Source organism: Balaenoptera musculus, chromosome 1 (assembly GCF_009873245.2).
Source record: "Balaenoptera musculus isolate JJ_BM4_2016_0621 chromosome 1, mBalMus1.pri.v3, whole genome shotgun sequence".
NCBI classification, from domain to species: domain Eukaryota; kingdom Metazoa; phylum Chordata; class Mammalia; order Artiodactyla; family Balaenopteridae; genus Balaenoptera; species Balaenoptera musculus.
The window spans coordinates 36,866,433-36,885,195 of record NC_045785.1 but is presented as its reverse complement, the minus strand read 5'-3'; the positions used below and the strand labels follow the sequence as shown (position 1 = coordinate 36,885,195).

General features: G+C 55.4%; 3 protein-coding genes across 7 annotated transcripts in view; 1 reads left to right on the top strand and 2 right to left on the bottom strand.

The window, feature by feature from the left end:
• The window catches only part of BTBD19 (BTB domain containing 19), an 89,401-nt gene extending 83,486 nt beyond the window's left edge, over window positions 1-5,915 (bottom strand). The window contains exons 1-9 of one of the 5 annotated variants that reach the window (XM_036859850.1): window positions 5,666-5,915; window positions 4,917-5,064; window positions 3,423-3,636; window positions 3,277-3,330; window positions 2,014-2,073; window positions 1,846-1,914; window positions 1,637-1,768; window positions 1,387-1,512; window positions 161-1,259 (exon numbers count right to left, since the gene is read on the bottom strand). In XM_036859850.1, the coding sequence (XP_036715745.1) occupies window positions 1,125-1,259; window positions 1,387-1,512; window positions 1,637-1,768; window positions 1,846-1,914; window positions 2,014-2,073; window positions 3,277-3,330; window positions 3,423-3,636; window positions 4,917-5,064; window positions 5,666-5,759 (1,032 nt within the window). In that variant the 5' untranslated portion in view covers window positions 5,760-5,915 and the 3' untranslated portion in view covers window positions 161-1,124. Of the gene's footprint in view, window positions 1-136; window positions 1,260-1,301; window positions 1,513-1,636; window positions 1,769-1,845; window positions 2,074-3,276; window positions 3,331-3,422; window positions 3,637-4,916; window positions 5,522-5,665 lie in introns of those variants that run through there. The other 4 variants (XM_036859861.1, XM_036859840.1, XM_036859848.1 and 1 more) reach the window with 4 other exon arrangements.
• Window positions 5,916-7,109: 1,194 nt separating this feature from the next.
• Window positions 7,110-7,818, top strand: DYNLT4 (dynein light chain Tctex-type 4). Its single transcript, XM_036837356.1, is given in 2 exon segments — window positions 7,110-7,416; window positions 7,418-7,818. Coding segments are annotated over 2 exon segments (648 nt in total). The 5' UTR covers window positions 7,110-7,138; the 3' UTR covers window positions 7,788-7,818.
• On the bottom strand, window positions 7,799-12,879 carry PLK3 (polo like kinase 3). The gene is made up of 15 exons (XM_036837343.1): window positions 12,444-12,879; window positions 12,166-12,273; window positions 11,960-12,076; window positions 11,691-11,820; window positions 11,522-11,609; window positions 10,634-10,729; window positions 10,348-10,546; window positions 10,110-10,236; window positions 9,815-9,906; window positions 9,480-9,573; window positions 9,260-9,343; window positions 9,004-9,166; window positions 8,717-8,846; window positions 8,425-8,538; window positions 7,799-8,317 (listed from the first exon to the last, which is right to left on the bottom strand). Exons 1-15 carry the CDS (start codon window positions 12,651-12,653, stop codon window positions 8,126-8,128), a joined length of 1,944 nt encoding a protein of 647 aa, XP_036693238.1. The 5' UTR covers window positions 12,654-12,879; the 3' UTR covers window positions 7,799-8,125.
• Between the last annotated feature and the right edge of the window lie 5,884 nt (window positions 12,880-18,763).

The window sequence follows — 18,763 nt, the reverse complement described above, 5'->3', positions numbered from 1 at the left end:
CCTGCCACAGATAGGACTGGCTGAATTGGGCTGAGAGAACTGAACCAGCTGGAAAGATCTTGTAGGAGAGGAAAAATGATTTTCTCTCTACTCTCTGTGCTCTTGGCTGAGACCTTTGTAATAAGACATCTTAACAAGAGAAAACAAAAAAACCCAGAAGTTTATTAGCATGTATATCTCATGTATACATGGGAGATACCCAGGGGAAAATGAGTAACTCCCTGAGGTGGCCTAAAATACCTGCTTAAATACCTCCTTCAGCTAACAACAATAGAAAGAAAACTGTGGGGAGGCCAGTTATAGGAAGGCCATCAGGAAAAAGCACCAAAAGCAAGGATAAGGTTTATTCAGCAGATTTCACTGACTTCACTGGAAGATTCTCCTGTGAGTTAGTCATCCTGGTACAGAGAGGGAGACACCCTTACAAATGGAGATTTCCATTCTAAAAATTTCCCTTACAAAAGGGTAACTTCTCTGTTTTCAAAACTTCTCCCTTTTCTCAAAATAATCAGCTTAAAATAACCTTATGCCAAAAAGGCATATTTTGGGGTGGCATATTCTGCTAACTTTCAGCCTCCTAAAAGGTAGAAGCCACGGGAGGCAGATGTGAGGAAGAGGAATAAAGCAAGGATGAGCGGTAGACTTCTGGCTTGGGCACCCACGGAGATGAGAAACACGATGGGGGCAAAACTGGAGAAAGATGAGGGGTGAGCTCAATTTTGGATTGAGTCTGAGGTGTCTGTAGGAAATTTAGAGAGAGATCGTCAGGAGGCAGGTCTGGAGTTAAAGAAGGGGCTGAGCTGAAAAGATATGTGGGAATTAAAAGAGTAAACAGGGCGGGAGAGAGTGCCCAAGGGCCGGCTGTAACACCAGAGCACAGCGCGAAGGAACCCACTTGCCGGCTTTGCGAGGGCCTTGAAGCCAAGGCTCAGCCCACTAACGCGCCTCTCAGGCCCGCCCTCCCCCGGAACCTCACCCACAGCGCCTGCGCGTGTCAGACTGCCGCCCCTCCTGCGCCCCGCTAGCCGGGCATTCTGGGAGCGGAAACCCGTTCCGAGCTCGGAGCATGTTGGGAGCTGTAGTTTAGGAGAGGCCCAGAATTCCTCGCAAGTCGCGGCATTTGGTCACTTAAAGGGCAGGTCCAGAAAGCGATGATGCTCCCGGGGCAGGGTACCCCTCCGGCGGCGGCACGGGGCGCCCCGGGCCGCATCCCCTCTCCGCAGAGCATGGCATTTCCACGCCTCCACGATCTGTTCCACCTGCAGGGGAGGCGAGTCACGGCGGAGTCACGCAATGCCTACCTCATCCCGCAGATCCTGGGCTGCGCCCCACGCCCTTTCCCCCACGCCACGGAGTGAATCTGAGCCGTGTTCCCCGCGTCCGTACCGGGATGAGCGGCTCCCGCCGGTTCTGCTCTTCCAGGGCGCTCAGCTCTGCCGGAGCCAGCAAGGCCAGTCTCAGCTCCCGCACCACCGGGGCCGCCACCTCGGCCACAGGCCGCTCCAGCACCGCCTGCCGACGCCAGCGTTGAGCCCAGGCGGGCGGGGGCACCTGCCCAGCCGCCCGCTCGCCGGGTTCCTGCGGCCCGAGCCTCCTTCAGCGGCCCCACCCCGCGCTCCCCTCAGCTCCCGCTCACCGCGCCCACGCGCGCCCAGCTCCGGGCTGCCAGGACCAGCTCGGCCTCGTCCACGCAGAGCTTGTCGCTGCGCAGCAGGAGCAGCAACGCGGGTGCCGACAGCTCCAGGAAACCACGGGTCCGGAGGGTCTCCTGTGGGTCCGCGATTGGGTCAGGGGGGAGCAGGATGAGGCGCGTGGGGTTGGGAGTATGCAGGTCGGGAGCTGTACCTGGCTGTGGGCCTCTATGAAAGCTACACAGCGCTCCTGCAGCGGTCCCAGGCCAAAGGATACGGCAATCTGAGAGCAGAATGAGGGAGGTCGGGTTGAGACTGGAGAGGCCATGTAGCCCAGCCCTCCACAGGGGGACCACCTGCAAGCCTGTCCAGCAACACCCACCTGCAGGGCCTCGCAAACCAGCTCCACATCCAGCACCTTCATCACAAACTGCAGGCACAGCTGGGAACAGAAACCAATGTGGGTTGTGTCCAAATGTCCCTGTTCCAAGACCCCAGCCCCAGTCCAGAAGCAGTGAGCAGGCTTGGAGCAGTGAGTCACCCAGGCTTATAGCAGCGCCAGGCCCATACAGACGTCCCAGGCCAAGGGAGGCAGGGAATCACCAGGGCCTGAGTCTTGGCAAACCTGGAGGAACTAGAAACTAGCAAAGCCAAGCCCAGCAGCCTACCTTTCAGTACATTCCTCACTAATCAAGCTAGATAAGAGCCATGTGAAAATTCCACTCTCCCTTTCTCTCAGGACACTTATCTTTCTCCATGTGTCCCCCTCTGGACTCGAAGACACTTCTCTTTTAACCAGAAACTTGAATTTCATCCACAACTTCTCCCTCTCACCCCCCACATCCAGAAAAGCACTGGGTCATGCCAATTCCACTTCTCTCAAAGCCATGCACCTCTCTCGGGCAACCACTGCCACCCCCCCCCCCTTACTGGACTGGTAAGCCCTAATCCCTTCTCCCCTTAGCTTCCAAATCCTCACTCCTTTATCTGAAACCTCATGAATTTCCACTGCCCTCTGGGTAAAAGAAGTCCAAATTCTTGAAAGTTCTGCAGTAACCAGCCCTTGGCACGCTCTCCAATGCTCTCCAATCTCATCTCTCCGTCTCCTCCTCTCACACACTGAGTCCAGCCACACTAAATGTCTCACCAGCATCTTTTGTACCTCTGTCTCTGTAACTAGAATGCCATCTTTCCTCTCCCCTCTCTGAACAAACTCCTACCTGTTCTACCCGATCCAACACAAATGTTTCCTCCTCCAGGAAGTCTTCCCCTCCTCTCTCCCTGGTGGCGAGACTAGAAACTCTCCGTACAGTCTCAGCACCATTTGCCCTTATCTGTCACACTTCTTATGGCACTGGGTTAAGAGTTTTCTTGTGTCTGTCTCTCTTTGAAGAACAGGGATCAAGGCTAACTTATCCTGGTATCTACAGCACCATCCATAAACACCCCACATGCCCCTACAGCACACACGGTACACACATATCCGTTTGCACACAGGCACACATAAATGCATATCTACACAGAGATACCCATACTTCTGTCTGTACCGGTGCATGTTGCTCTCCAGGCTAGCCGGTGTGAGGCAGGATATGAACTGAGCCCATAAGAGGCGGGGGAAACGAGATGAGGCGCCACATAAACCCACCTCTCGCAGTTCCTCCAGCCCATACTCCACAGCCGCCGTCAGCACCTCCAGCACCTGCAGAGTGGGTGATTGGGGGAGTGGAAAGAAGTCTCCCCCGTCCCTCAGCCACCCCTCCTCCCACCCAGACCCCTGCCCAGTGGGCTCACAGAGTGGCGGTGCAGCTTGGCACTGTTGGTGTACAGAAACTCCAGCACTGCCAGGAAGGCCTCAGCTGGCACGGTGCTCAGCACCACAGGGCTAGGCACCCCGGGGCCCGGCTCTGAGCCCAGAAGTCGCTGGAAGAAGTTGCATCTACATGCCAACAAGCACCGGTGGGCAAACACCTCCTGCCGTTCTTGACCGACCACAAAGCGAACATCACTGTGGGAGAGAGGGGCAGAGAACCAGGAAGAGGAGGCCAGAGTCTCTGTGCAACTCTAGGCTTTGCCTTTGCCCAACTCCGTTTACTGTCTGCCCTGTAAAAGAGACAGTCCCTCCAGCCGAAGGTCTGGGTCACACAGGCCTGGTTCTAATTCCAGCTCCACCTTGTGGTGCCTAGGCAAGAGACTTCCTACTCATTAACTCTCAGCTTTCTCATCCCTGAAATGGGATGCGAATCCCAAACCCTAGGAGGTGGCTATGTTTGATCAATTGATCACTGAGGGGGCACCAGGGCTGATACAAGGTTGATCCCAATACCCCTCTCCTCCTCAGCCTGTGTCTTGGGGTAAGGGAAACTCTTTTTGGCTTCTCCTCCACAGACTGCAAACTCAGCTTTTTCAGCCTCCTCCAGACTCAGCTTTTTCAGCCTCCTCCAGACAGGAGAGGGTAGGGTTGGGGGTGCAGAGTGCACCGGCTGCAAACAGACATGTCAGTGAGGCACCATCATGAGGCCAGACCACATTTTCCATCTTCACGATCACTACCGGCCCCAGCCTCTGGGCCTCTGAACAGCATAGCGAGTAGGAGGCAGGAGATGAAGCTTGAGCTTCCTGGAGCCTCCCAGTCTCAGGTCCAAGGCCTGGGGGTTCCCACTGCTCAGACCAGACTGCGATGCCCAAAGAAGTAGGGTTATAGGAGTCACCAACCCATAGGGAGGGGCCCAGCTCTGAGGCAGTGGGAACAGAAAGCTGCATTCTAGTTCTCCTGACCAGCGTTGCCCCTGTACTCTATCCCTTGGTTTCAGACACCACAGCATCCTGGGCAGGCAGTGAGCCCCAGGCAGCACCCTTGAACTACTTCCTGTCTGCAACTCTGGCTCAGTCTCTTGAGCTTTGTTCCTCTTGTGAGTCCGCAGTTCCCAGAGCAGGGTTATCTGCTCCTCTGCCTCCCTAGGGAGGCACTCAAGTTACATTCCATTTCTCAGGGTCCAGGGGGCAGAGGGCTCTTCTCTGCCAGGAGCCCAAGATCCAAAACAGGAAGGCCTTTCCCTGAGGTCACATAGCTGCTCTGAGCTCCGGTCCCCAGTGCCCCCACCTCTGGCTCTCGTAGACACTAAGCGACCAGTAGTTATCCTCTACACTTGACTTCCCCAGACCGAGTTCACCAGGGAGGAGGGTCAAGTCCTAATTCCCCACTTCCTCTGTACCCAGAGCTTCCTCAGAGTCATGGGGCCCAGCAGAGCCAGCTAGGGAAAACCCACAAACAGGGCCCCCCCTCACCTGTATAGGGGGTTGTTGACGAGGCTTCGGAGTGCTGTGGAAAAGGGCGCAGCCTCCCCGTGCACAACCAGTCCTGGGGTCTCCATGGGTGGGGTAGGGCAGGGGAGTGAGCAGGAGGCACAGCCTAGGAGGCCTGTTGTCTGCTGGTCTGTGGGAGGCGGTAGGTGGAAGGAGCAGGAGGCCTGGTTGAGCCCTAAAGCTGGTGAGGAGCTAGAAAGGCCCGAGAGGGAGGGGCAAGAGCTTGGGAAGCCTGTTTGCTGAGAAGCTAAAGTTTAGGAATGAGGCAGGAGGCCCAGGTTCCTGAAGGCATCAGAGGCCAGTGGAGGAGGCCAGAGGCTTGGCTTGGGGATGGGGACTCAGGGAGGGGACCAAGAGACGCCAAGGTAGAGCGGACTGGACTCGGGAGGAGAGGCTGGCTGCGGACGAGGCCCCAGCTGGGAGCCTGCCCAGGCAGCGCTGGGGTGGGAAGCCTGTGGGTTTCCACGGAAACTAGAGCCCAGCCAGAGACGAGGCCCCGCCCAGCTCCCACAGGCCCAGCGAAAACTTCAGCCCTAGAGGGGCCCTAAGCAAAGTCGGAGGGTCTTGGCACCCTGGCCCCTGCCTGTCCTGGGTTCAGAGTTCAAACTCCCTGACTCCTCCCACCCTCCCCCCAACAGGCACACAGGGTCAAGATCGGGCTAGCCAGACCTGGGGAACCCCCCTCAGCGGGGAAAGTCCTTGTCCCTATGGACCGTTTTCAGGGCCCAGACCTGGCTTGTTTGGGAGGTGGCAGTCCTGTCGCTCCCAGAGGGGGGTCAGGTGAGGAGGTGTCACCTCTGACAGAGGAGTCATGGTCTCTGGCATCCCTGAAATGCAACCGAAGGGGGGTGGGGGCGGCAATCTGGGCAGTAGGGCACACAAGAGGTGTGGACAGCTGGGGACAAGCCCCAGGGCGCTGAGGTCAGCAGGGTGCACTTAGGAGTGGAGTCACCACTGTTGCATCAGGCCTGTGTTCGGATGGGTCTTCCTTCCCCCCTCCCCCAGCCCTGAACTGAGGAAGTCATCCAAGCCACACCCTAGCTCTGCACAGGGAACGGAAACGTTTGCCCTAGTTGAGGCTGACGGGGAGATGACAGGGCCGGGACACGCTCCTTCCCGTAGGCCCAGGTCCGGATTTCTGAGGGGCCTCCCCCACAGCCTCAGGGTTTCCCCATATCCCAGGCCCTCTGAGACTTGCTTACAAGTAGAGAGCCAGTCTTCACAAGGGGGAAATGGACAGTGGCTCAAGAGCTCTGGGGTAGGGGGACACCAATCTGACCAGAGCCCCTCTCTACATCTGCCCCTTCAGTCATACTTGTATGCCCTAGGGCTCTAAGCCCCCGCTGATCCCTCTCCCCTGATGACTCAGTCACCCGGCACGTAGGAACACTCCCAGGTTAAGCCAGAGCCAGGGCGGGAAAGTGGGAACCAGGAAGAGGGGAGTGCTTGCCCAGCAACCCATGGCAACTCCACAACAAAGGCAAGGGGCCCTTAACCTCCCACCTGCCAGCCAGGCCAGCTGGGCAAGGGCTGTTAGGAGAGAGCTTGGAGGCCAAAGGCTACAGGTGACTCAGGTGTCTGAGGAGTTTCGGGAGAAGAGGGCAGCCATCCCAGAATTGATTCTGGAGGTAGGGCCAGAAGCCAAAAGCAGAGAGTGGAAGGACCATCCTGAGTCACCTGGCCCCAGCTGCAGCCAGTTGTAGGGATCTTTGTGCCAGCCACCTTAAGAGCAGGTAGGGGTGGAGGATGGCTGGATTCAAGACTCACAGAGCTAGAAGGATCTGTGGGGGTTGAAGGAGTTGGGTCTGTCTGTCCCTCCCTCTGGTCAGGGGGTGGAGGCGCCACTCTCTAGGCTGAGGCAGAGGGCAGATACATCTCCCCCTTCTGCTGGTGAAGTCAGGTGGAAGGGAGAAAAGGTGTACTTCGAGCTCATTTAACTAACCTCCATAGGAAAGTGGAGCTCAGGGGGCAGGGACAGCAAGATAGTCTGAGCAGCATCTCTCCTCTTATTGTGTCCCTAACAGCCCTTAACCCTCTAAGCACCTAGGAATCCACGCAGCCCCGGGCTATTTGATTCACCTGTCCCCAAAAACATCAGGTAAGAAGGGATTAGGGGGTAAAAACTCTTAAGAGACGGGATGGTGTACAGAGACGGCCAGTGAGGGCCATCCCGTCCAAGCGTGGGTCTTCCAGCCGGCAGGTCCATGGCTGGCAGGCCTGTGCCCTCCGGACGCCAGGAGGAGGAGACTTCCAAAGACCATGGGCTGAAACTATCACCAGCGTGGCCTCCAGGCCGTCTGCCCAGCATCGATGAGACCCGACCAGAGGGCTCGGGCCCGGCCTCCCGCCGTGGCTCCGTGCTAGGTCCGACCTCGTCCTTTTTGCGCCGCAACTCGCTGGCCGGGCCAGGCGCAGGTCTTGGGGGTCGGCGCCCATCCCTGGGCCCCCTGCCCCCTCTAGGCTCGCGGGTCAGCTTCTCTGGCGGCCGCCCGCTGGGCAGAACCCTCGTACCGCACGGAGCCGGCGCCAGGGGAGCGCTGGGAGGCCGCGCGCGCACAGTGGGCCCTGGAAGCGGCGTTGCAGGCAGGATTGCGCGACGCGTGCTACTCCGGCGCCGAGGCCGGGCGGCTGGCGCGGGAGCTGCGCGAGCTGGTGCGCGTGCGCCTGCGCGAGCTCAGCCCGCCGCGCTACAAACTGGTGCGCAGCGTGGTGCTGGGGCCGCGCGCCGGCCAGGGCGTGCGCGTGGTCAGCCGCGCGCTCTGGGACGCGGCGCGCGACGGGCTGGCCTCGGCCGCCATCACCAATACCTCCCTCTTCGCCGTGGCCACGGTCCACGGGCTCTACTGCGAGTGAGGACTCCCCCGAGTTTTGCAAAAACGGTTTATTATACCAGGAGGAGGCCCTCCCTGGGGCTCACATCCCAATAAATAAATGTCTGTCAATAAATAAAAGTGGTCCATAAATAACGCCCCCTAGCGGGGGGCTAAGGCTCAGGCTTTTCTTGGAGAAGGGGTAGGAGGCCGCCTCCAACCCCAGTAAAGCTGGTCCCTGATTCCCTGGGGGATTCGGCCCAGAGCCCCCAGTGAGGCACCAAAGGAACAGGGAGGGCCACAAAGGCAAGGGCCAGAGCCTTACAGGCACAGGCATCAGGCCTGAGGGCTTGGGCGGTGGCCGGCCCCGCAGGTTGGGGCCTAGACGGGGCAGCGGTCCCGGAGCAGGCGCAGAGCATAGCGGAGCCGCTGCCTCAGGTCTGGGGAGCAGCCCAGCTGCTGAAGGTGGGAAGCGAGGTAAGTACAAGCACTGCGATTGCGGGCCACAAAAGTCACAAGGAGGGGCTCCCAGCCACTGAGGATCAGCTTGGTGTGGTCTCCGTAGAAGTTCACCTGTGCGCAGAAGGGTGGCACTGATCAGGGCCTAAGGCCCAGATCGTTTCCTCCCCAGCACCCTGGACCTCCCAGACCTTACCTCCAACTCCAAGAGGAGCTCTTACCTGGATGGTGCCATCACTAAAGAGCATGAGTAAGGCCTGATCAGTCTTGACCCACTGTAGCAGGAGTGGGGGAACAGGCACCTCCACCTCTTCCACACTGGGCAGATCTCCACCCTGGGAGCAGGGGCAGGTCAATTGTCTGACATGAGTCAGTCCTCTCTCCATTCATGTCTCCCTTAGAGGTTCAGCTTCTAGCTTCAGCACCCAGCCCCTCGCCCACCCGCCCCCAAAGGGGAACAGAAAGGGATCAGGATGTGTTCATCCTCAACGTGCCCCACCCCAGTCCACAAACCTTCATGAGGCGCTGCTCCATGTAGGAGGCGAAATACCTCAGGACACCCAGCTGAGGCTGCAGGGCCCGAGGCACAGCACCCACAGAGAAGGAGAAGTGCTTGGTGCTGGTGGGGTCGTAGTGCACAGTCCTGGAGGGGAGGAGACGGAGACAGAAGTCAGACGGAGCCCTGTACCCACGCCACTCCCCTGAGAGACTGCAGGTCCGGGAGCCCAGGAGCACACACCAAGGTACAGCCCTGCTGAGTACAGTGGGCTGGATACAAGACACCCCATGACACCACTTACTTTTTGTTGGCTGACAGGGCCATGTGTGTGCCATTGTTGAAGAGCACAGCCACACGGCGGCTGGACAGTTGATACCCAAAGCCAAACTTGTTGGAATAGTCAACCCACTTGCTGACCCACACCAGAGGCTCTGGCTGGGCCAGGGGAGCGGGGTTCTGTTCAGCTGTCATGGAAGAGGAAGGAATGAGGACCTGTTCCTGGCCTCCCAGTCAAAGAACTCCCACCACCATTCACATAAGCCAGACCCCAGCCTCACCTGGGGACATGAAGGCCAGGCAGTTTCTCAGAGCACAGAGGGCTGACTCCACCACTGTGGCCACAGTCAGACCTTCTTCGAAACCTGAAGGGAACAGGGCACTGAGAATTAGGCAATAGTCCCCCAGGTCCTAGACAGTGACTCTCCACCCACTTCTTCCCTCTGGGCCTGGTCTCAGGTCCAGCAACCTCTAGCACCCTTCACCCTCCCGGTGGCTCACCATCTCCACTGCTCGCCAGTGTCCCACGGGGTGAACTGTCTTCAGGTGCTGTCTCTACCAGGCTGACGGGGGCTGGACCTGAAGCTGCCGGAGCCTGGAGGGTTGGGTGGAGAAAGAGAGTGAGATAGGCCCTGAAATCCAAATCCTTGAGAGTCCATGGCCCAGCCCTGCCCTGGCACCTGGGGCACCCCAGGTCAGCCCTGCCTGGCTGATGAGACACAGCCAATTAGGCCACCACGAGGCTAGATGTTTCATCAGCCCCTTTTATCCCAGGCTTCCCACAGCTGCTAGGGTGGGGGTGAGTCAGGGGAACATTGTCCACGTGAGCACCTCACCTCGGGCCTGGCATCCTGATGGCCAATGGACATCCGAGTGAGGCTGTTCACCAAACAGGAGACTTCGTCCCGCTCCTCGGGATGGTTCTTATCTGGGTGGGGCGAGATAGAACCCTCAGAATCCTGTCCAGCCCCCCTGCTTCCCGCAGGGATGATACTGTTAGGCATACCCATGTGCCTGTGTAACACATGCTCTCCCCAGGGGTCCCCAGGGACTCAGACTCACACCCTCACATGTACTTGACAAGCCCCCTGCTGCTCTGTACCCTCAAAACCACTGACATCCCAGACTCACTCTTACTCTTCTTCCTCCCAAATAGGCTCTTGGTGACTTTGACAAACAGAATCCTAGCTGGGTTAAGGGGTGTCAGGTCTGGGACTGTCACACAGCTGCTGACAGGGAGCCGGTAGGGGGTGTAGCCCTGAGGAGAGAAGGCATGTGAGCAGAGAAGAGCAGCCCAGGGGTCCTGTCACCCGCTCCCATTCAATCCCCTGGGAATCCGCAAACTGGACATGTCTGGGGGGCCACAAACCTTGGTAAAGAAGTTGTGGCGCAGGATCTGGTCAATTGAGGGGCGGTCTTGGGGTGAGGCTCGAAGGATGGTGGCCAGGAGCTGCCGGGCAGGCAGTGAGAGGCTGGCAGGCAATGTGTAGTGAACCTGTTTGATGCAGCGGTATGTCTCCTTCAGGTCAACTGTCTCAAAGGGGGGGCTCCCACATAGCAGTGTGTACCTGTGGGGCAGAGAAAGGGGGTCAGGAGTAAAGTGGAACATATGCTCCCCTGGGTACCCCCTGTGTGCACATGACCCTGGGACTCACATGACACAGCCCAGGGACCACACATCTGCCTCAGGGCCGTGGCCCTGTCTCTGCAGCACTTCTGGGGCCACATAGTTGGGGGTGCCACAGATGGTCCTGAAAGGGGGTAGGGAAGAGCAGAGGGCAAGGTTCAGAAGCAGCCTGGCTGGCCCCTCATCCCTGCCCCCACTGTGAGTCCAGACAAAGCAGCTGCCTGTCACCAAAGGCCAGAGAACTCCTGCTTGTTCTGAGACAATGGATGCCGGGGATGGCAGCTGAGTCCCTGCCCACCCGCCTGGCCCAGCTGCTCAGCTGCTCTGCAGGACAGGGGGAGGCCCTGACCCCCAACCCAGCCCCCTCCTCCAGGGTCAACAGAGGGTCCATCACTGATCCCTTCCTCCTTCCCCCACTTCCGTCTGTCAGACACCCATACAGGCTGTCACCTCCTATGGTCTGTGCCACACACACCAACACCAGCTGTCACGTCCCCCATAAACACTCAACTACCACACATGCTATCTGTTTTACACCCAGTCTTCGTGGCCACAGCAGGTTATCGTGACACACGGGGTGTCATGTCCCACCATCCCTACACTCTCAGTCCGTCTCACACACTCTTATATCACCGTCCACATTCACACACAGGATCAGTCATACACCTCCAAGAATCCTTACACCCATCTGTCTCAGGGACTAAACACACAGAGGACCCACAGCCTCTCCATCATTCCCATTCACCCAGGTTGCCACTGCCACCTTCACACACACACACACAGCCCATCATCCTTTCCCATCTGTCACACAGACACATCAGGCAGTCATTGTGCCTCCCACATACATATTTAGTGTCTGTCACACACGTCATCTGTGTCACACAGACTGTGGCCACCCCCCTCCTCAAACACTCACTTCTTCCTATGCTCTGGGGGCTCCAACCGGGTTGCCAGCCCAAAATCCCCCATCTTCAGTTCCATGTTCTCAGTGATAAAAAAATTTCCTGGACCGGGGTAGAGAAATGTGTCAGACGCCTTTTTCTCTGCCTCCCCAACCCCCCATCCTGTTGGCCCAGGAGTCTCACCCAGCTTGAGGTCCCGGTGCAAGATGCCCCGCTGGTGCAAGTACTTGAGTCCAGAAAGGATCTGCCGAAGGTAGTAGCGCACTTCTGGCTCCAACAGGGTGTGCCGGGCCTTCCAGATGTGGGCCAGGGACTGCAGAGAGCCACTGCCTCAGCCCCTGGTCTGCCCTCCCGGATCCTCCCTCCATTTGTGCTTGCTGAGGAAGAGCAGGCCTCCAACTTTGGGTCTTAAGGTCCCCATTCCCTCCCCCACCTCCATCACCATCCCTCACCTTTCGGCTGCAGAGCTCCAGGAAAATGTATATGTTGTCAGCATCCTCAAAGTGGTGCGAGAAACGCACAATGTGGCGGTGCTGCAGGCCGCGGTGCAGCTCAATCTCGTTTAGGATCTGCAATGGGGACGCGGGGTTGTCATCCGCCAAGGGCTCCCACGCCACTGTCCCCACCCCACCCGTCGTTTGCTGGGACTGGGGCTCACCTTCTCGCGCTGATGCGGCTTGGTTATGCGACTCTGCGAGATGACTTTGACCGCGTAGGCATTGCCGGTCTCTGTGTCAGTGGCCTCGTAGCAGCGGGCGAAGCCCCCCTATAAGGAGGGGGCATCAGGCAGGGCGCTCCAGGGGAGCGCCAGGGGAGCGCCAGGGCAGGCCAGCAGAGGTTCCCGCGCCGAGGCCAAACGCCCCTGCCACGCCCCGCGCGGGCAAAGAGGCCGGCAGGGTCCCCCTCCACACTCGCTGACACCACCCCCCAGCTCACCTTGCCCAAAAGGCGGCCTTTGAAGTAGGTGCGGCCGCTGCGCGGGTCAGTGATGAGGCGCCCAGGGTCCGGCGCCAGCGGCCCGGCCAGCACCTCCAGCTCAGGTCCCGGCATGGGACTCCCAGGAGGTCCGGGCCCGGCGGGGGGCGCTGGCGGGGCGGCAGCACGCGGGAAGGGGCGCGGGGACAGGAAGCCGGCCGCGGGCTCCATGAGGGCGGTGCGGCGCAGCGCGGGCCCGGCTAATTCTGGCTTCCGCCAGGCCGCGACAGCGCGTGGCCCTGGCTGGATTTGCTACGCGGCGCTCGCGCCCGAGAGAGCCCAGCGTTTTTATCAATGAACGCCTGCCCCCTCCCTGGCGTCTCGTCATTAAGAGCCCGCCCCCTTCCTGGAGGCGAGTCACCAAGAAGCCACGCCCTTCCTCAGGCCTTACGTCATCAAGAAGCTCCGCCTCCCACCCATGCACCCGAGGCCCAGCTTCCTGCTCCAACCTTGAAGACGCAGCCATACAGCTAGTCACCATGCGGGTGGCCATCAGGATGTAGGAGCCAGCTGTGTCCCTGGTCCCCTACCTCGCCCTGGTGACTGAGAGTCCCTCTAATGGGGGTCCTCTTTTCCCCCATCCTTGGGGGCTTATGCTGAGGTCCGAGGGGGCCTGGACATCTGGGGAATCTCCCCGGCAACTAGATGGACTAGCGTTCCAGCCTGGAGGACAGAGGCAGGGGCGGCGCTCGCTTTTGCCTGAGCTTGTCACCAACACTCCCCCTTAAGTGCGCGGGAATTTGCGCGCACTGGCACTGGCCACACCCTTGGCCAAAGCCCCCAGGCTCAGGCCAGTGCTGCCCCCCTTAGGGCCTGAAAAGAATTGCACGCGCCCAGCTGGGCTTGCCTGGCGTGGGGAGGAGCGTGGAGACCTGGGCTCCTATGCTGAGTTTTGGGGTCAAACAGCCTGGCATTCAAGGCTTTTGACATGAACCAGGCCACATCTTCCGCTACCCACATCCACACCTTTGAAGGGCAGATCTCAGGTTCTGGAGGGGTGCCTATTCCCTTTCCCTGAAAACATCCACTGGCCTGGCTCAACAGCCAGAGGCCAGAAAGTGAGGAATGGGAATTGTATTTTCTCAAATCTAGCAATAGACAATTGGGCAGGTGGTCCCCGGGCCAACTGAACCCCTAAATCTCTGGTCCATGCCCACTGTTCCCAGGGCCAGAGACAGAGAGGTGGGGACTTTTTTTAAATTTACTTTATTTGAAGTATAGTTGATTTACCATGTTGTGTTAATTTCTGCTGTACAGCAAAGTGATTCAGTTATACATCTATATTAATTCCTTTTCATATTTTTTCCATTATGGTTTATCACAGGATATTGAATATAGTTCCCTGTGCTCTACAGTAGGACCTTATTGTTTATCCATTCTATATAAAATAGTTTGCATCTGCTAATCCCGAACTCCCAATCCATCCCTCCCCCATGCCCTCTCCCCCTTGGCAACCACAAGTTTGTTTTCTATGTCTGTGAGTCTGTTTCTGTTTCGTAGATAAGTTTATTTGTGTCACATTTTAGATTCCACATATAAGTGATCTCATATGGTATTTGTCTTAATCTTTTTGACTTACTTCACTTGGATTGATAATCTCTAGTTTCATCCATGTTGCTGCAAATGGCATTATTTCATTCTTTTTTATGGCTGAGTAGTATTGCACTCTATATACGTACCATGTCTTCTCTTTCCATTCATCTGTCAATGGACATTTAGGTTGTTTCCATGTCTTGGCTATTGTAAATAGTGCTGCAGTGAACATTGGGGTGCATGTGTCTTTTCTTTTTTAAAAATAATTAATTAATTAATTAATTAAATTAATTTTTGGCTGCATTGGGTCTTCGTTGCTGCGCATGGGCTTTCTCTAGTTGCGGCAAGCAAGGGCTACTCTTCGTTGCGGTGCGTGGGCTTCTCATCGCGGTGGCTTCTCTTGTTGCAGAGCGCGGGCTCTAGGTGCGCGGCCTTAGTAGTTGCAGTGCGTGGGCTCAGTAGTTGTTGTGCACAGGCTTAGTTGCTCCGCGGCATGTGGGATCTTCCCAGACCAGGGCTCGAACCCGTGTCCCCTGCATTGGCAGGCGGATTCTTAACCACTGCCCCACCAGGGAAGTCCCGCATGTGTCTTTTCGAATTACAGTTTTCTCTGGATATGTGCCCAGGAGTGGGATTGCAGGATCATATAGCAACTCTATTTTAGTTTTTCGAGGAAACTCCATACCATTTTCCATAGAGGCTGCACCAATTTACATTCCCACCAACAGTGTAGGAGGGTTCCCTTTTCTCCACAGCCTCTCCAGCATTTGTTATTTGTAGACTTTTAAATGATGGCCATTCTGACCGGTGTGAGGTGGTAGAGAGGTGGGATCTTAACCCCTCTGAATCCCAGGATCACAGGCTTCTTTCTGGGCTTGTCCTTTCACCTCTCTGTGCTCACTCTGCACCATCCAATCAATTATTAACCTGTTCAGTCCTCAAAGATCTGAGAGCACCTACTAAGTGCCAAGCACTGTATGTATAAGATTGGTCAAGGTTGCAGCCTTCATTTAGTTTACATTCTGCTTGATGGAAACAGATAATAGGCAAGTATATAAACAAGGTAGCTGCAGGCTGTGAAAAGTGCTGTGAAGGAAGTAAACAGAGGAGCAACCAAAGAGCTTACATTAGAAAGAGTAGCCAGGAAATCCAACAAATATTTATTGAGTACCCAATTCCTGTCAGTTTTATCTTCCAAATATCTCTGAAATCTATGCACTTTGCTCCATCTTCCCCAAGCACCCTAATCTGGGTCACAGTCTCTCAGGTTGGGATTATTGCTACAGCACCTTGTTGGTCTCCCTGCCTTTAGTCTCATCTCCATTTCAACCTCTTGCCATATGGATATCCCACCCAGTCCCTCAGCAGGCCCACAAGAGCCTGCTTCTCTCGCCTTGCTCTCCATGTCCCCTGAATGGAGAACCAAACCAGCCAGAGAGGTGGAGAAATATTAGTAGTTCAGATGAGTGAGGGGGAGAGGGGAATGGGGGTGGGCAGGAAGGCCTTAAGTGCCATACTCTGGAGTTTGGTCTTTATTCTACAGGTCAGCAGTTTTCTAGGGGGGTAGATGGTAGAGGTGAGGCCAGAAAAAGCAAATCCACAGGGGAAATGGGGCTGAGGCATGTATAGTTTGATAAGGCATATTTGATATTGCAATTTTAAAAATTTATTTATTTATTTATTTATTTTTTGGCTGTGTTGGGTCTTTGTTGCTGTGCTTTCTCTAGTTGCAGCGAGCACGGGCTACTCTTCATTGCGGTGCACGTGCTTCTCATTGCGGTGGCTTCTCGTTGCGGAGCACGGGCTCTAAGTGCGTGGGCTTCAGTAGCTGTGGCACGCAGCGTCAGTAGTTGTGGCTCGCAGGCTCTAGAGCACAGGCTCAGTAGTTGTGGCGCACGGGCTTAGTTGCTCCGCAGCATGTGGAATCTTCCCGGACCAGGGCTCGAACCCGTGTCCCCTCCATTGGCAGGCGGATTCTTCCCTGCGCCACCAGGGAAGTCCCGATATTGCAATTTTATATTTGGAAAATAAAGCAAAATGTCTTTGTATGAGTTTTCTAGGGTTGTCATAACAAAATACTACAGACTAGGTTGCTTAAACAACAGAAGTTTATTTTCTCACACTTCTGGAGGCTGGAAGGTCAAGATCAAGGTATTGACAAGGTTGACTTCCTCTGAGGCCTCTTTCTTGGTTTGTAGATGGCGGCAGTCTCCCTCTGACCTCACATGATCTTTTTTGGAGCCCCACCCCCCACCCCCGCCCTGTGCATCGCGGCATGTGGCATCTTAGTTCCCAGACCAGGATGGAACCCACACCCGCTGCCGTGGAAGCGCAGAGTCTTGTCTGGACCACCAGGGAAGTCCCACATGATCTTTTTCTGTGTGTCCTAATCGTTTCATCTCTTAAAGACATCAGTCAGATCAGATTAGGGTCTACCTAAGGACCTCATTTTAACTTGACCTTTTTAAAGGCCCTATCTCCAAATATAGTCACAATCTAAGGTACTGGGGGTTAGGAGAAGTCAAAGCTCCATCCATCTTAGTTTTTCATACAGGACTCTTTTTTTTTTTCAGTTTTGTATTTTTTATTAGTAGGCTTTATTTTTTAGAACAGTTTTAGATTTTTCAGAAAAATTGAGCAGATAGTACAGAGAGTTGTCGTATACTTCCCCCTGCCCCCGCCCCCGCACACACAGAATTTCCCCTATTATTATCATCTCACATTAGTTGGTACATTTCTTACAGTAACTCTTCAGTGGTTTCCCATTGCTCTGAGAATGAAATCTAGAATCCTTGCAACCGTCTATAAAGTTCCCCATAATCAGGCCCTGCCTAACTCTCTAAACAATCTCCTCTTGTCTACTTTGCTCCAGCCAGGCCTTCTCTTTCTTCCTCACACATAATAGAACTGTTCTTACCTCTGGACCATTGCACATTTATTCCCTCTGCCTGGAATACTTTCCCCCTAGTCTTTACTTATTACTCATTCATTCTCATCTTTTCTGGCTTAACTCACATGTCACCTCCTCAGAGAGGTCTGCCCAACCACACTACCTAAAGTTGGATTCCCTCAACAAATTAACCCATACAGGACTCTTCAACAAAGAGATTAACAAGAACAATACAAAAAACAAAAAGCAAGTTTATTAACACGTAGAGCTTATGTATACATGGGAGATATCCAGGGAAAAATGGATAACTCTCCCATGTGGCTTAGAATTTAGGCTTAAATACCATCTGAGTAGGCTTTCCTGCTGGCACAGTGGTTAACAATCTGCCTGCCAATGCAGGGGACACGGGTTCAAGCCCTGGCTGGGGAAGACGCCACATGCTGCGAAGCAACTAAGCCCGCGAGCCACAACTACTGAGCCTACGTGCCACAGCTACTGAAGCCCACACGCCTAGAGCCTGTGCTCTGCAACAAGAGAAGCCACCGCAATGAGAAGCCCGTGCACTGCAACGAAGAGTAGCCCCCACTCGCTGCAACTAGAGAAAGTCTGTGTGCAGCAATGAACACCCAACGCAGCCAAAAATAAAATAAATAAATTTTTAAAAATAAGTAACATCTGAGTAGAGAAAGGGGGAGGGGAATGTAGGCTTCTTAGGGGAGAGTAAATAATTTCTAGGAGAGATGAATGGGCCCTTAGAAGAATGAATGGGAGGTATGATAGTTTATGACAAAAGTGGACTGGATATGATATAGAATTCTAATTTCCTCTCCTGTGATATGAGATGAAACTCCCAGGAAGGGGATTTATGACCATTGAGTTCCTTTTGGAGGCTCTGTGTCTTTAGGCAGATAAGAGGAGTTCAGAGAAAGCCTCTCCCTGCATTTGCTGTTTTTCAAGTGCCTACAGCTCAAAATAATCAGTATGCCAGAGTGGCATACTTTGGGGTGGCATATTCTGTTACCATCACTGGCTCCTCCCCTTGGGAGGTTAACAAGGCTCCTGAGCCCTCCTTCGGGAGCCAGGGCATCAGGAGGACATCCTCCTGATGCTGTAACTGGAGGGGCTGGCAGCCTGTTCTGCCTCCTCCCTCAGTGTAACATATGCTGCCATTAAGGGATCTTATGCACCTGCCACATACCAGGCATGGAGCTAAGCATTTATCTTCTGGACTGCTCACAGTAACCTTATGATGTGGATGTGATTATTATCCCTATTTCACAGATGAGGAAACCGAGGCTCATGGGGCTAAGCCTCTTGCCCAAGGTCATATGCAGCTACCAAGGGGCAGAGCCAAGATCTGAACCCAAGATGTCTGACTCCACTATTCATCATTGCCTGACTTTTTCTTTTTTTTTTGGCTGCGTGGTATGTGGGATCTTAGTTCCCCAACCAGGGATCGAACCCGTGCCCCCTGCAGTGGAAGCACGGAGTCCTGGACTGCCAGGACTGCCAGGAAATTCCCCTGCCTGAGTTTTCTCAGAGCCATAGTTCTCTGACCTTGCATCTGTCCTCCTATACTACTCCATGTCTCCCTGTCCCTCTTACTAGTGCCCTTTCTCCTCCCCCCAAGACTCTCACAACCCCTGCCCAAGCTGAGGTTTTTCTGAGCTCTCTGGGTCTCCATCCCCCAGAGGATGCTCTCAGGCCCACTGCTAGTTGAGCACGTATCCCACACTCCTTGCCCCTTGGCAGCTCATAGTCAGAATCTCTTGACAGTATCAGGTCATAGAGGTCAAGGGAGTCTTTCAAGAATGAAAGATACCAAGTAAGGTTAGGACTCAGGAGGGGCCTACTGGAT